At 31.0% G+C, this 16414-nt stretch overlaps 1 protein-coding gene across 1 annotated transcript; it reads right to left on the bottom strand.

Annotated features, from left to right (window-relative positions):
- Positions 1–3744: 3744 nt before the first annotated feature.
- On the bottom strand, positions 3745–6819 carry LOC146947015 (transcription factor bHLH18-like). Its single transcript, XM_085744758.1, has 4 exons — positions 6689–6819; positions 4881–5447; positions 4358–4726; positions 3745–4143 (listed from the first exon to the last, which is right to left on the bottom strand). The coding sequence occupies exons 1-4, from the start codon at positions 6749–6751 to the stop codon at positions 4063–4065; spliced, it is 1080 nt and encodes a 359-aa protein (XP_085600884.1). The 5' UTR covers positions 6752–6819; the 3' UTR covers positions 3745–4062.
- Positions 6820–16414: the final 9595 nt, after the last annotated feature.

Here is a 16414-nt window from a genome sequence, read left to right on the forward strand (position 1 = left end):
TGAAAAACCGTGCGAAAGTCGAGGACAAATAATTTTTGGACACGTGGCGACCGAAGGAAAAGTACCACTAACCCTTTTTTAACTCTTGAGGTAACGACCCACAAAATCGTGAAGTAGTGGAGTCCAAACCAAATTGATGATGACTATGACGTCAGAATAGTGGAAAGAGGAAAATGTCTTAAAAAATGCCAATCTTCTCCTCTCTTGACGATGTTTCGTCGAAAATGGCATCTTTGAGGGGCATTTTGTTAGCTTGTAATTTCGACAGGCTCATTTAATGTGGTCAACATTTAGTTGACTTTTAACTTTGCAGCGATCGAAGACTTTCTTATTCTAATGTGAGGATTTCGACAAGATAGCAAACTTAACGTGCATGATCAAGAGTTCGATAAAACAAGGCTAAAAGTGGGGTTGCGTCAAAGTCAACCAGTCAAGGCGGGAAAGGCATGATTTCAAGCTCAAAGGCGGTTTCCTTAATGAGAACGTGGAGACAACCGGTTGTCCAAGATGGAGGAAGTGCTGATCATGGGATTGGGTTTTTGCCAGTTATTTTCTTTATGTATAAATAAGAGTTTCCTAGTCGGAAAATGGGTCGCAAATCATTTATAGAAATTCTACAACACTCAAACTACCGATGTCTAGGGAAACGAGTTATACAGAATGTATGTAAACTGATTTGCAGACTACTTTACTTTTAATGCAATGCATTTTACATTTCCTTTAAGTTTATGCGTTTAAACTTTTACCCTTTCCTTTAATTTTATCTTGCTTTTACTTGCAATCTCAAACCTGTCGACAGACAGTGCCTTTTTTATTCCAAAACCCGTCCTGCTCTCTAAGTAACCTGAGTGCATTTCGTGGCCTTTTTCAAATCGTTTTCGATCAAAACCTTTGCACAACATGTCCTGAGATTTCTAGTTAGGTCTCGCTTGTAATAATCAGAACTAGCCCATAGTTTGCCGAAAACACCGGTAAACAAATTGTCCTGAGATTTCTAGTTCGGTCTCGCTTGTAAGGCAGAGGATCTTTATATTCTTGTTCTCTCTAGGGTATGTTTTTCAATTATTTTGTAATGATGTCGGTTTCCATGAGCAACTACACTTCTTCGAGTAGGGTTCCATGATGAACCCCTTCTTATTTGTTAAATTCCATTAATAAAATTTTTATTCAGTTTATAATCTAAAGTTTTATTTAATTCATATATGACCGCTTTTATCAAAATCCTAGATGGATCAATAGTTGGATTGACAACTCTCACCTCCATTCTAACAAGACAGTAGTGAATTGCTTAGTTTATAATATAATATAATTGAATCTAAGTATGAATTTAGGGCTATAACTCATCTTTAGGGACCCTCACAATTTGCACGGGAGAATTGCGGGGATCAAAATAAACGTTCATAGATTCATCATAAGGTTATGTTCTACTTTCTTAAATCCAACATAAGACAAAGTTATAAATGAATGCTTTCTTAATTTAATTTCCAACAAAGACAAAGGGGGGATTCATGGATTCTGTAATCTCCGTTAAGCATCTAAATCAACCAAACCTAATCTCGCATTGGGCAGGACAATTAAATTTAAAACCCTGCAACCAATTTAAATATTTTCACTTTTATTTGCTTTTCTAAATAGATTCTGCTAACTACCAAGTTGAACGACAATCCTTGTGCAGACGATAACTTACTACTTTATTACTTGGTACAATTTGGTGCACTTGTCAATTTCACTAAAATCACCATCAGTTACCTTACACTATTTCAGATAAAACAAACACATTGTTATTTACGTAATTCCTAAACATGTTATATTCTATGTTTTTTACTGATTAGTATATGTTGATGCAGGCATGTATATATCAATATTTCCAAAGAGTTGGGGCCAAACTTTTTTCAGACGAGTACAAGGAGGATTGACACCCACATGCTATGGTGTTTACACAGATGAAAGGTCTCACGGCCACATACCATTACTGAGAGCATCTACATTAGATTATAGTTACTAAGTGTGTCTTTTACACGTACCTCGATCACCGTTAGACATGCTCATTTGAGAACTTTTCTGGTATGGGCCGACACCCAACCAGACATAATTTCCAAAGACCTTCTCACAGAAGGAGCCATTGGGTCCATGGCATAACACACATTAGATCTAAGGTGAACAATCAATTGAGGCATGACACAAATCCAACACGAACAAGGTACACATAGTTGCTCCTTAAAGGACTATGATTGTCTTTCATGAACATATGTCTAGGTAAAGGTACAATGACTAAATCCTTAAACCTGCATTATAAATACCATCTCACAGACATGGGTCCGGTACATCAATTTCACCACATACACCTATCGTTCCATGACACTTACTAACTTGAGTGTTGGAGCACATCCAGGTACACCACCTCTATTTTCCAAAGGCCACATGTGATCGATAAGAAGGATGTTGCTGACAGAAGTGTCCCTCTCAAAGACCATTCAGTGACAACTCCATTGGGGATCGAACCTCGAAACAAATCTTTCCATTTCTTTTCAAAGAGATCCCATCTTTAACACACAGCTCCGTTCAACCGTTGTTTGCAGTAAACCTCTATGGTAGAATGATTCGAGGGATGACACCACCGCTTCCTCCTCTCCCCCTTCAAATTAGTTGGGGCCATAATAGTAAGTCTAACAATTCTGACCCAACAATAAAATCATTAAAAGCTTCCATTTCCTCCCTTCGAATGTTTTCACTGGATCCTCTTCTCTCAGAATCATCCCTGATTGCATTAAAATCCCAACACACATAATCTTTCTTCATTCTTTGCTGCAATTTTCTGCGGTAAGTCTGAACATAAAGCCTGTTGTCTTCTTCCATCATAAGGAGCATACACATTCACTACATTGACTAATTTTTTGTCTCGCCCCACTCTCCTTCCAACCATAAAACGTGATCCGATATAGATTTTCTTTGCATTGAAAAGATATTGCTATCCCATATTGCCAATAACATTCCATTCCCTTTTAGTGTTCTTAATTGTTTTTATTTCCAACAAAACTAACAATGAAAAACCATCTTTATCGGAATATCATGGGTACGTACAAAAGGATCATAGCGCCTAATGTTAAAACTTCCAGCTGTATTTCAATAATTCATACTTTTTTTTTCGTAGTAATATTCATACTTTATTTTAATGAGTACGTTCCATAATTTCATTTGCATAAACAAGTACATACGTTAAATGATAATGTCAAGTAGGCTTCGTAAAAAAAAGAATGAATTATTCAAGTAGGCTTCGTAAATATTTCAAAAAAAAAAGTAGGCTTCGTAAAAAAAAAAAAAAAAAAAAGAATGAAAAAAGGCTATTAATAGATGGATCAATCATTTGGATCAGAAACCTTGATATTTCCCTCTACCAAGCAATATGTTGGGCACCAATAATTGCACACTAATATTGTCTATACATCGTTCCTTCAAAAAAAAAAAAAAGTTGTCTATACATCGTCCTCGCAATAAAGATGTTCACCCACATGGGGTACAAATGATTTCCTAAACTACCTTAGTAGTTGTCTCAGAATTAATTAATACTTAAAGAGATTTTATGCTGTAATAAAATTGATTAAAATTTTATTGTCACTTTTTTTTTCTTCTTTTGATCAAGCTAAGAAAAGCAATATAAAACTCGAAGATGCCTGAACCGCATACAAACAAACAATCCAAACAAACAATCACTACTAGTATTTGGAATTTTATTGTCACTTATGATTGAGAGGACCACTTTTAATATTTATCACTTCTCAATTATTGAATACAAATGAATATGCGAGAAACATTTTTTTTTTTTCCATTTCATTTTTTAAAATAATAAACTAAAAATAATCATCCTAAACATAATTTATCCCTGCATCGCACGGGTAGATACACTAATTACCAAAAAAAGAAAATAAGATTATTGTTATTTGTCCATATACATAGTATTATTTTAATTAAGAATTAAAAAAGAAATAGAGGTTTGCATCTTCTTATAGGAACAAAGATATCATTTATCGAAAATGAGGTACATCAGCAACCATGTTCATGTTATTATGATGACATAAACTTCAATGCTTCCTTGCGTATGTTCTTCACAAGCTCCTTTATGCTCAAGTTATAGCCTTCACCCAACTATAAAATAATTAAAATTAATATTAAATACAATGATAAATAATAAAAACACCAAAATTCAAAGACAACAAAATGAATATATCAAGCAAATATATTGGAAAAAACCTGGAATAAAATACTTTAATTTTGATGATACCAAAAGTTAAAAAGTGGTGAAAAAAGTATTTTGTTGCAATTTTAAAGATAGGTAGGGTTGTAGAGAGACAATCACTACCTGAGCAATGATAGTAATATCAAGGATGGAATCTCCAAAGGGTAAAACACTACTATTGACAACACATAGTTGAAATCTTTGAATCTCGACCATAATTTTAACTAGAAGTCCCCTGTGATCCTTACATTGGATCCGAATCAACATATATTTCCCCAACACTTTTGCTTCCACTTGAAATATTGAACCAACAACACTTTCATTGCGCTCATCAAATGATGAGGAATCATCATCACTGCAGAGGTCTGGTTTGGTCAGAACCACATGTGACTCTGTTTTTATTCTCTTGTTTTGTTCTTCTAAAACTTCCAAACGCTTTTTAAGCTCTTTCATGTATTTGATAGTGTCCACTAATACAGAAAACTTGTCCATCTAACATAATTTTACACAAACCATCAGTGAGCAGTGTAATATGAAGAAAAAAAAAATAGGAAAAAAAAATAAGTTCATTTAATTATTAATTTTAAAGATCAATTAAAAGAGCTAGTTAATAGCTATGAGGGTAAATAAAAATTACTTATTGTACCTTTTTAAGGTTGGGAACAAGAGCTGCAAGAGCAATGAAGCTTTGGGTGAGTTTCTCTCTTCGCTTTCTCTCTGCCATGATATGATCCTCACCATTATTAGCACGAGACCTTTTGCTTTTTAAGGTTTTTGTTGAATGATTCTTATTTTCCAATTCAGTTGGAGACACTGAAACTGTTTCATTTTGTTTTGAGTTTAAGGTAGGGTCAAATCCAGAAAATTGTTGGGAACTAGTAGTAGGTGAATTTGGAGGGCTGTCAAAAGATGGGATTTGAACTTGGAAAGATGAAGAAAGTTTTTGTGTAAAGGTTTCATTGATTTTGTCACTATGATCAATAGTTTTCATCTCCATAATTGTCTTATCAATATCGAAGTCAAAACAATCCAACTTTGTTTCATCACTAAATGTGTTGCTGAGAGTTGTGCAAGTGGACCCCGAAGTTAAACATTGTTGTTTATTTTGTTCTTGGAAGACATTAGCTATGTCATGTGAAAGAAAATCTTCCACACCAGTATCAAGGAAATTCAGGTTGCATTCCTCAACAAATAAATTGTGTTCGTCCATTTCCTGGGAAAAAAGGAACTGTTAAGTATATATTAAAGAATTAATTTATAATCAACCATTTATTTGTGATTAACTACGACAATTAAGAGCAAGTTTGTCTCTCATGTGCAAATTTGCACATGTTAATAAATTAAAGGTTGTTATTAAATTATATCTCTCAAAATTTATATACTCTCAAAAGTGTTTTTTTATAGGAAATATTCACTTCTTAGATTCATTAATAACTGATATATTTAGTCTATATTAAAGATCAGATACATCAGTTATTTAAGAGATATCCAGGGTCACTTTTTTATACATTCCTCTAACACACTTCAATAATAATCAGCAACATCATATAATCAATTTTTTTAGCCGCCATCGATCTGTCTCATCTCAAAGCTCTGGTGTCCATCAATGGCTTGGTCGCGAGTAATCTATACTGTTTTAGAGATAGGGATTCCATTTCTTATGACATATTAAATTTATTTCCATCTTTAATTTTCGCTAGGTTCCATTTTTTGTTGTTGTATTTATTCAATTTAAAAAGGGCATTCTCTTTTGCATAAGTTTTTTCCGTTCATATACAGAAGCATAACATCATCTACAATGACATTCTCTTTTGTTTTGTAATTGAAAAACATGTATAAACATTCTTTTGGTGATTGTTTACAAAAGATATTTAACTTAGTTTGTCCATGACAATATTTGGGGAAAAAACAACTTAGATCTAAAAGTCTTTTTTATTTTTTATCATAAAATAAATAGTTAGACTTTTTTAAAATGGATCCGGTAACAGGACAACAAATTAAAAAGATTGATGACATGTTAGTGTTATACTTGGAGTGTCTTAGAGAGTATGACCTTCACATTTTTTATTATTTAATAAACCTAAAAATGAATTGTTTACCGTAAAAAGTACAGAAGAAAACATTCACATATTAGATTCTATTAAAATTATATCTTTAAATCAATATTTGAATCATTACCTGTCGATATTCTTAGTAATTGTAGAAATATTGTACATGAGAACCTAAATATTGTACATGAGAACCTAAATATGAGATGGTCAACTTAGGGATATTATGTATTAGGAGAGGCATTTGTATGTGAGGTCATTAATTATAATTTCTCTTTAAATTTTGTTATAAACATACTACAAAATGGTTTATTATTAAATGAATGATGACACTCAACTTGAAATATTTTGCAGGAAATTTCAAGTGTTAAGGAAATAATTTAGATATAATCAACCATTTTCTTACCAAATCAGATAACCAGCTGCTGCTTGATGATACGTTCATAGCTGTGTTGTTGATTTCCTCCATAGTCTCAACAGTAACACTTATATACTGAATTTAAAACAAGGAAGAGCAATGCTACTATGAGCTGAGTTAGAGTTCCAAATGTTGGATTTTTTATAGGACTAGATTTTAAGCACGTGTAGTAAATCAGGTATGTATCATTTATTGGCAACATGCTACTGTTAATGATTTATTTTTGAAAGGTGTGTGCTCTATCATTTACTTGCAAGTGGCAACATGCTATTTTTAGTGAACACTAATGTGCCGTGTCATTTAGTAGTTGAATGTGAGAAAAACATGTTGTAAATTTTAAGGGTCTTGCTAACCAGTGCCCTAAGGGCAATGGTTAAGGATTCCATTAATAGAAATTTTGTTTTAGAAATACAAGTCTTTACTTCTTTCTTAGCAATAATTATACCACTTTTCAATACAAACTTATTTATTTTAGTACTTTATCCATTGCCCCAAGGGCAATGGTTAGCATTTCCCAAATTTTATTTATATTTCAAAAGTTTTCAAAATATTTTGTCCCTCAATTTTATTTAGAAAATATTTTAGTAGAAATTATTTAATTCAATTATTTAAAATAAGAGTAACCGTGAGTCATATATTATTAAAGCTTGTTTAATCTTTATTTGACCATTGGTTTTTATTAGTCAAAGGTTATTACGGCTAATTGTTAACGTAACGTCCTTGTTTGTTGTACAATCCTAATTTTGTGCCTTAAATGCTTAAAATTAGGAAAACTTTAATGCCACCCTTTGTGATTATTCTTTGTTGCTGAACCGTTACTTTGTGAAGCTTTGAGTAGCACAAATATAGTTCTTGAGGAGCACAAAATCGGATAGGATTTTGTTTTTAGAAGAAGTATTCACCTCCATAAAAATCAATTGCATATTCCTTCGAAAATCAAGTTTAGGTTTAGGTTTCTTGGGTACATCTCCTGCTATCTTATCTTTGAGATAGATTCAAGCTGTTCTGTCACCTCTGATGTGATTCATATCAGGGAAGAACATGTTGTATCCTGGGAGGATATGCGCTTATGAGGCGGATAAATCCTTAAGGACAGTGACTTTGTCACGCCTCATGTTATAAAATGGATTATTGTTAGGCAGGTTATCTCCTTTCATGGTTTCATCTTTGTTTACTTCGATTTCGCCAACTTCAAATCACCGCAATTTCAAGAAAGATAAGTTTACTTGTTATCCCTCGTGTTTATTCTTTTTATACGTTTATTTATATGATATTATTATTTATAGAGTTAATTTATTCATAATCTTTATACTAACAATTTAGAGTTTTTAGAAATAGCCTATTTCAAAATCCTCTCCTCTAAAGATGTCCACATCATCATAATCCTACTTGGCAATTGTTCCAAAAAATTCTCCTAATTTTTAATACAAGCTTAATAATTATAATTATTATTAAAAACCGTTTTTTATTTAACATTAAATTGTACATAAAATACATAGTTGGTTACAATCAAATAATTATTAATATAATTATTGTTTCGATTAAAATTTATATGTTACATTTAAAAATTGGTACGTTACAATCAAATAATTATTAATATAATTATTGTTTCAATTAAAATTTATATGTTACATTTAAAAATTGGTACGTTACAATCAAATAATTATTAATATAATTATTGTTTCGATTAAAATTTATATGTTACATTAAAAAATTGGTACATTACAATCAAATAATTATTAATATAATTAGTATTCGATTAACGTTTATATGGTACATTAAAAATTTGGTAGGTTACAAAATTATAATAAATAACTTGAATAAATTATATTTTGAATTTTGGTCCGTTACACTATGACAGTAACCAACTAATTAAAAATTTAATTGTAGTAATTAGTTTTTAAGGTTATATAATTAATTTTTATTCATTACAAAATGATATTACTTAATATTAATAAGATATTATTAAATTTCAAATGTTATGAAGTTAATTTTTTGTAGGTTACATGAAATATAATCTAATCGTTTAATGAACATTTTATAATATTAAAGACGTTGATAATATTAATTTTAAAACGGTCAAATTAATAATTAATAGATATTAACCGTTATGGTACTATTTTTCTATATAAATAGTAGCGCTTTTGGGTACGAGTACAAAACAATAACAAAATATAGTTCTTATTTTTCTGTTCTCTGTTTCTCTGGTATCTATATTCTAAGTTATTTTTGTAATTTTTTCTATTGCAAAGAAAAATGTCTACGAAACACGACTTCATCACTGATGTTTCGCCAAGAAAACAATCGTGGACGTGAGGGTTTATTTTTTTTCTTTCATATCATTTTAGTTTTTGTTATTTTTTTGTTTAAAGTGTAATGTTTTAATCTTTGTTATATAGGGTGACCGAATTAGTGCGTTGTACGAAGAAATTGATCTACTAGTTCAAGGAGTAGCTCCAAGAGGGAGTGGTGCTCACAATTTCCTCATTTGATGTTGCTTGCAATAGTGGTTTGTATAGACCACCACGCAACGAATACGAACTGAATTTCACAATCAGCATAAAAGTCAAAATATCTAAATATGTTTTGGTCCCTACATACATGTCTTAGTTTACACCTGCATCTAAGATTTTCAATGATTCTTACAACAACAACTACATGGTTGGTAAGTGACTATCACTTTAAACAATATTATGGTATTTAAACAATATTTGTATAATCTTTGACAATTTTAAATAGGTATCGCTTTAAATGTACTCTTTTTAGAGAGTATGTTAAAGAGTTGAACTCTTTTCTATCTTCCGGTGAATCTCAAAATGTTGTAGTTGCCATTATGTTTGCAAAAGTTAAATTGTTTCAAGGTCACAATTTATAACTAGCAACGTGATTGTTTGTTTATATATATATATATATATATATATATATATATATATATATATATATATAATTGAATCATATTTTTATCATCAAACTAATTTTGAACCCCCATCCCTTTCTAACAACATGAAAATTTTAGTTTTAAGTTACTTAACATTTAATATATTATATATTGATGCAATTGGTGTCTTGATTGGGGTGAATTTTGTTTGTATGAAGACGTCAAATCAATTATATTAAAAACCCTTCAAGCACAAGATGTTTCCAAGAAAGAAAAATACAAAGTTCAAGATACACATATACAAAAGAACCAAATCATGAGGTAGAATGGCCAAAACAAGAGTAGAAGGATTATTCCACCAACATTTCAACTCAAAATACGTACCTGATTTCTTAGCATTTTGCCACCACTAAACGAGAATTGTAAATTTATCTAACAACACCATAAACTGGTTCTTGTGACAAAAATGTAAGAATCTTTGTCTATCCAAATAATACAAATGCCAGTCAACAAAATCAACTGAAAACTAAAACAAACTTTTTTTTTTGAACAATTGAGAACCACCGAAATGAAAAGAGTACCCTCGCAATAATTAATGGGAAGAACACAACAATTATCCAACCACTTTAGAATATTATGTCATATGCTACCAAAGAATTCACAGTAAAAATATAAAAGATCATTTTTCTCTTTTTCACATCCGTCAGAACATAAAAATGAGTTCATATTTAAAATACTCCATCAAGCTAAGTTATCATTTGTTAGAATTCAGTTATTGAAGAGCCTCCACGGAAAGAGAGAGACATTTAGAGGGTCTAATTTGTTCTTAATGAGATTTTCTAGAGCCATATGTTCATCATGCTCCACCTGCATCATCAGATGATATACCCCTTTGTCAATGTACATTTCACCATGATCAACTTTAAAGAAAATTATCAAAGACGCTAGCCTTAAAAAAAATGTCCAACAAAGGACAACAATATATCCCCTCCACCTCCTTCTAAGAAAATTTTTATGACATCGTCTCCATCCCATCCAACTCCAACCTACGTATCTCCTTAAACGACATAGAGTTATTTTGAGATAACTCAAAAATTCTTCTAAATATATTACACAAAGGACCGCTCTACAACCACGAATCATGGCAAAAATGTGTATTTTTCTCATTACCCTCCACTATCATCAAGTTGTCATCAAACCAGTTTCTAATCCCCATATCCGCCCCTATTTTAACACAATGGAAGTATTTTTACCATACATACGCCTAAATGTCTCTACTCTTCACATGAACTCCCTCCAACCTTGTAATACCCCGCATATAAAAAAAAATTCAATATCAATTATTTTATTTTTGGTTTTTTTAGAGAAGGGAAAAATGGTATCAGAGCAGACCTCTCCCAGTACGGTGTGGTTCAGGGACGAACCAGGCAGAAGCTGGTGGGCATGTAACACCCACGACGTGGTTTTCGATATCCCGCCAGTTGGATACGAAAGGTTCCCGCCAGTTGGAACGGGCACTATCCGTAAGGATGACCCCACGTTAATAAAAGGAACCGAATCACATCGAAATAAGAGGGATCCGGAGGCCGTGTAGGTATGAGACTACATGGTTGAAGGAAGGCTTATAAGAATTGTTAGGTACTACCCATATCAACAAGATGCATCTTATTTTCGGTAGCTCATTCCATAAGAACTCCATAGTTAAAGAACTCCATAGTTAAGCGTGCTAGACTTGGAGCAATTTTGGGATGGGTGACCTACTGGGAAGTTTCCCGATAAGCGTGCAAGTGAGGACAAAACACGCTGAAAAGACTCGTGTTGGTTTGTGGGGTTAGTCGGCAATCCTAAAAGCAGTCTGGGATGTTACAAACCTATTCTAAGAAGCTAAAACTTTAAGATGCAAAGTCATTGATCCATATTAGCCTCCAAAACCATTCACTTAACAAAGATAAGTGAAAATTCTACACTATACAAACCCCCAAGTGACAACTATATCGACCAAAACACACCTTATCTCACTTAACCCAATTGACTTTCCTAGCTTCCACACTCCTTCCACACTAAAAATAATAAGGATTCAATAAAGTAAATTTTACTTATGTGAGCCTTGATGAATGAAAGAAATTAAACCAACTGTGCTGGATATTGAAGGAGAATACAAAGATACATTACAAGAACAAAGATACATTACAAGAACATTGAATTGAATTCGAATGGGTGAACTTGATTTGTTTTTATTTTTTTAATTTTAATATATAATACATTATGGTATTTAATTTTGAAGAGATATCAGTTTGAATGTACTCTTTTTCTATCTTTCGGTGAATTTAAAAAGGCGACTGACAATTTTTTTAGCAAGCGTTAAGTTATTCCTAGGTAAGTATTTATAGCTATCGACTTGATTATTTAATATTATTAAAAAATACATATCTATTCATTTACTTGAACCATTTTATTTGTTTCTTTATAGATTGAAAAGTGATGTTACAAAATTATTTTCAATCAACTAAGATCAAATTCAACCGTTAAATTATAGAGACAAAAAAGAACTAAGGAAAATGTATGCTTATTTTGATGGAGGAGATTTTTTTTCACAATCCTTTTAGTAAATAAATTTTCTAATAAATGGTAAAAGAAAATTACCTTTATTTTTAGTTGCCTGATCTATCCTGCATTAGCATACTAGAAGAGTTTTTTTAACCTTACTCCTACGATCATCATTGAGGAGTTGAAAAACTTGCATGTAATTGAGTGGGTTGACATAGATCTCCTACCTCTTTCTTCCCCATGTTTGGTGGAGGTTTTAGTTTGTGGGTTTCGGTTTGGAACTTTAAGAAGGAGTAAGTGTTTGCTTGGAAAAATGAGAAACAATGAATTCGAAATCATAATTTACACTAAATATAATGAAATTAGGTTAGAATGTTTTAATTTTTTACTCTTGATCTCTAATTAAAAAAAAGAAGGGAGGAGATTAAAGAAAATTGTTTTCTCAATTTTTTCACACCGTAGATAATTTGCTTCCGAGAAAAATACTCTCTCCAATATTTTTGTAGAGACTCTCTCCAATCTTAGATATAAAAAATAAATAATTATATATTTTTCATCTTAAATTAAAACAATTATAACTTACTTTGACTCTATTTGATGTTATTTATCCTAATATACATTTTAATTCATGTAAATTTTATTTTAAGTATTTTTTTATCCTCTATTTGATGTTATTTGAGAAAACTAATTGCATATAAGTAAATTTTTGAAGTTAGAGATTTTTTTATAATTGAAATCCGAGAGTATTGTGATTAGATAAAAAAAGTAATAATTTTATTCATAGTGGTAGATTAAAACAGAGGTAATCATACCTCTTATTAATTAGATATATTTTTAAGAATATATTAATTATTTATAGTGTTTTTATATTTTAAGGATAGTTGTACTTTTGTCCACTATTTTATCACTCACAAAAATAGTTGTATCTTTGTAAAATTTAACTTTTTTGGTCCCAATAAACACTGATCTATTGTTTCAATTTTAAATATGAAAATAAAGTACTACATAATGTCAAAATCCTGAAATAAAATCAAACTAAAAAAATCATATCATATTTAAAAAAACTTATTTATGGGTAAATCCCGTTAAAGAATTTTAAATAAAATGTAACCCGTGCTTGGCACGGGGCGTTACACTAGTTTTACAACAAAACATGGGGTTGAATTTTATTGATTTTTTTTCCAACACTTTTTAACGGAAGATATACGTGTTGAAGGTAAAAAGACAAAGGACAAATGTATTATATGGTAAAAGACAAATGTATTAATGTAAAATGACGTATAATTTGAGACAAATCTGTTTCGCTAAAATGAAATATAATTTGGAAGAGATGATGTTAAAGAATTTTAAATAAAATGTAACCCGTGCTTGGCACGGGGCGTTACACTAGTTTTACAACAAAACATGGGGTTGAATTTTATTGATTTTTTTTCCAACACTTTTTAACGGAAGATATACGTGTTGAAGGTAAAAAGACAAAGGACAAATGTATTATATGGTAAAAGACAAATGTATTAATGTAAAATGACGTATAATTTGAGACAAATCTGTTTCGCTAAAATGAAATATAATTTGGAAGAGATGATGTTTTTTTTTTTAGGGGTGTGCTATATCAAATTCATCACCAAACTCCACAACTAAACTCCTAAACCTTACTCAAACATCAAACCCAAACCAAAACCAACCTTTTCCACCAAATTTCTTTCCAAACCCTAACCTTCACCAAACCACACAAAGTCAACTCAAGGTTAAGGACAATGGCTTCAAGGAGAAGTGGTAAGGAACCAGCAAGCTCTTCCGGAGGACCTGTGAAGAAGATTTCCTTCTTAGACTTGGCTGAGTTTTGATGATAACAAACACACATCACAAAAGAAGAAAAGCCATGGAGGCTCAAGATGAAGATTAAGAATGAAGATTAGTGTCTAGACTTCTTGGTTATACACTTTGTAAGTATGGCAATTATTTTTTGATTTATCATTCTTAACTTATGGAACAACTTAGAATGCTCAGAAAATAATCGCTAACATTTTTATAAGTCCGCATATGAAGCAATGCCTAAATATCTCTTGAAAATAAATCAGACACTCACAATGATTTTTATTTAAATATGATTCTGCATTAAAATATCTTTACATGAGAAAAAAGAATTGGTTTTGGAAATTGCATATTTTATTTTGACATTAAAATATCTTTGAGCATCCATTTTACTTGGACATAATGATTATGAGATTTTAATCTTGCATGTTTCTCTTAGGCATAATCAATTAAGATAGGAAGGAATAATCTTTCATACTCACGTTGGCAATGCTTGTTATCTTTCTAAAAAGGCATAGTTAGAAACTTTGGTGTTCCTTATGGTGAATTTATTTGGGTAAAGAAAGGTATTAACCCACAAGGACCCAAATCACAATGGGTACCTAGAAAGTACTATTAATTGTTTTGTAGGTATTTGAAGACCATAGGCTAAAATTGTCATATTTAAATTGGGTTCTTCAAAATGCAAGACCATATGATATGATAGTATTAAGATGGTTTGAGAAAGATTGACGCTTTGATGATGCTTTGGAATTTATGTGAACTCTATCATGTTCATATTTATTCATGACTACGGTGTAAGGTACACGATTTATTTGCATAAAAATATGACATGCTTATGAAATGTGCTTCATATTTTCGTCATGATTAATGATCATGGTATAGTGACAAATTTTTATCAAACTTATTTTGTTGCATATTTCATGTGTTTGTTGATTTGAAATTGTGATTGTTTTTAATTAGTTTGGTAACGTGATTGCCTCTATGACATATTGCATCTAGTAAAGTTTTTGAAGATCATAAAAAATTTCCAAATTAAATGTCATTATTAAAATTTTCAAACATAGAGAACCTATGCATTTATGTCATTTTTGTTTGATGCATACCATGAATAAAAAGTTGAGAAATATTATGATTTTTTTTAGTGCATGATTAGATGAATTTGTTTTCTTTCATGGTTACCTTGTAAATCCACGTAATCCATGGTTGAAATTTTTCATTTAGAATTCCTATGTTTTGCTTATCTTTGTTGTTGTTCAATACAATGAAATTATAGTAGGAAAAATGCATTTACTTGTGATTAATTGGTTGAGGTTTTAGTAACCATGCATAGCAATTAATTGTATGAAGGGAAATGTGAACTTGTGCCCTTAAGACAAAAGTTAATGAATCAAAAGTAGAAATAGTTTATTGGAATGTGTGCATTTCATTTAATCTTTAACTTTTTAATGAATTGAATGCACGCAATTTTAGAGAATATTTCTTATTTTGGTTTTCTTAACATGTGCCCTAAGGGCACAAGTTAACACCACCCTTGTATGAAAGATACTCAAATAAATATTCGTACTACTTATGTGCAATTGTCAAAGTTTCAGTACGCTTCATGAAACCAATACTAACTGATTGCATATCATGAAAATCTGTGAACAATTACTATTATCGATTTCATATCATATATGCAAAATCTATGTTAAAGATTGAATGCTCATTGTGAAGAAGATAAGTTATTTGTACATAAATTTTTTTTCCTTATATTTCGACCCTGTGGATTTTACCCTTTTTCTTCTTTTTGATGATGTCAAAAGGGGGAGAAAGTGTATGTTTGTGTTTTGTGTTTAAATTGTTTCAGGTTATCCAATTGCAAAACAAAGGGGGAGATATACAAGATAGGGAGAGTTTCATTGAGCAAACATTGTCAAAAGGATATGGTTTGTCATCATCAAAAAGGGGGAGATTGTGAAGAAGATTTCCTTCTTAGACTTGGCTGAGTTTTGATGATAACAAACACACATCACAAAAGAAGAAAAACCATGGAGGCTCAAGATGAAGATTAAGAATGAAGATTAGTGTCTAGACTTCTTGGTTATACACTTTGTAAGTATGGCAATTATTTTTTGATTTATCATTCTTAACTTATGGAACAACTTAGAATGCTCAGAAAATAATCGCTAACATTTTTCTAAGTCCGCATATGAAGCAATGCCTAAATATCTCTTGAAAATAAATCAGACACTCACAATGATTTTTATTTAAATATGATTCTGCATTAAAATATTTTTACATGAGAAACAAGAATTGGTTTTGGAAATTGCATATTTTATTTTGACATTAATATATCTTTGAGCATCCATTTTACTTGGACATAATGATTATGAGATTTTAGTCTTGCATGTTTCTCTTAGGCATAATCAATTAAGATAGGAAGGAATAATCTTTCATACTCACGTTGTTTTTTTTTTTTGCGAGAAATAAAG

This window comes from Medicago sativa, chromosome 2, assembly GCF_051527215.1.
Source record: "Medicago sativa cultivar Bolivia chromosome 2, Bolivia_mono, whole genome shotgun sequence".
NCBI lineage: Eukaryota > Viridiplantae > Streptophyta > Magnoliopsida > Fabales > Fabaceae > Medicago > Medicago sativa.

What these genes read in the sequence shown, in the direction of transcription:
- LOC146947015 (XM_085744758.1), bottom strand. Translation starts at nt 6,751, where the DNA reads ATGGAGGAAATCAACAACACAGCTATGAACGTATCATCAAGCAGCAGC. An exon ending in TTGTTCCCAACCTTAAAAAG is followed by an intron (nt 4,727 to 4,880) that starts GTACAATAAGTA and finishes AAATTATGTTAG; the next exon opens with ATGGACAAGTTTTCTGTATT. An exon ending in ATATTACTATCATTGCTCAG is followed by an intron (nt 4,144 to 4,357) that starts GTAGTGATTGTC and finishes ATTATTTTATAG; the next exon opens with TTGGGTGAAGGCTATAACTT.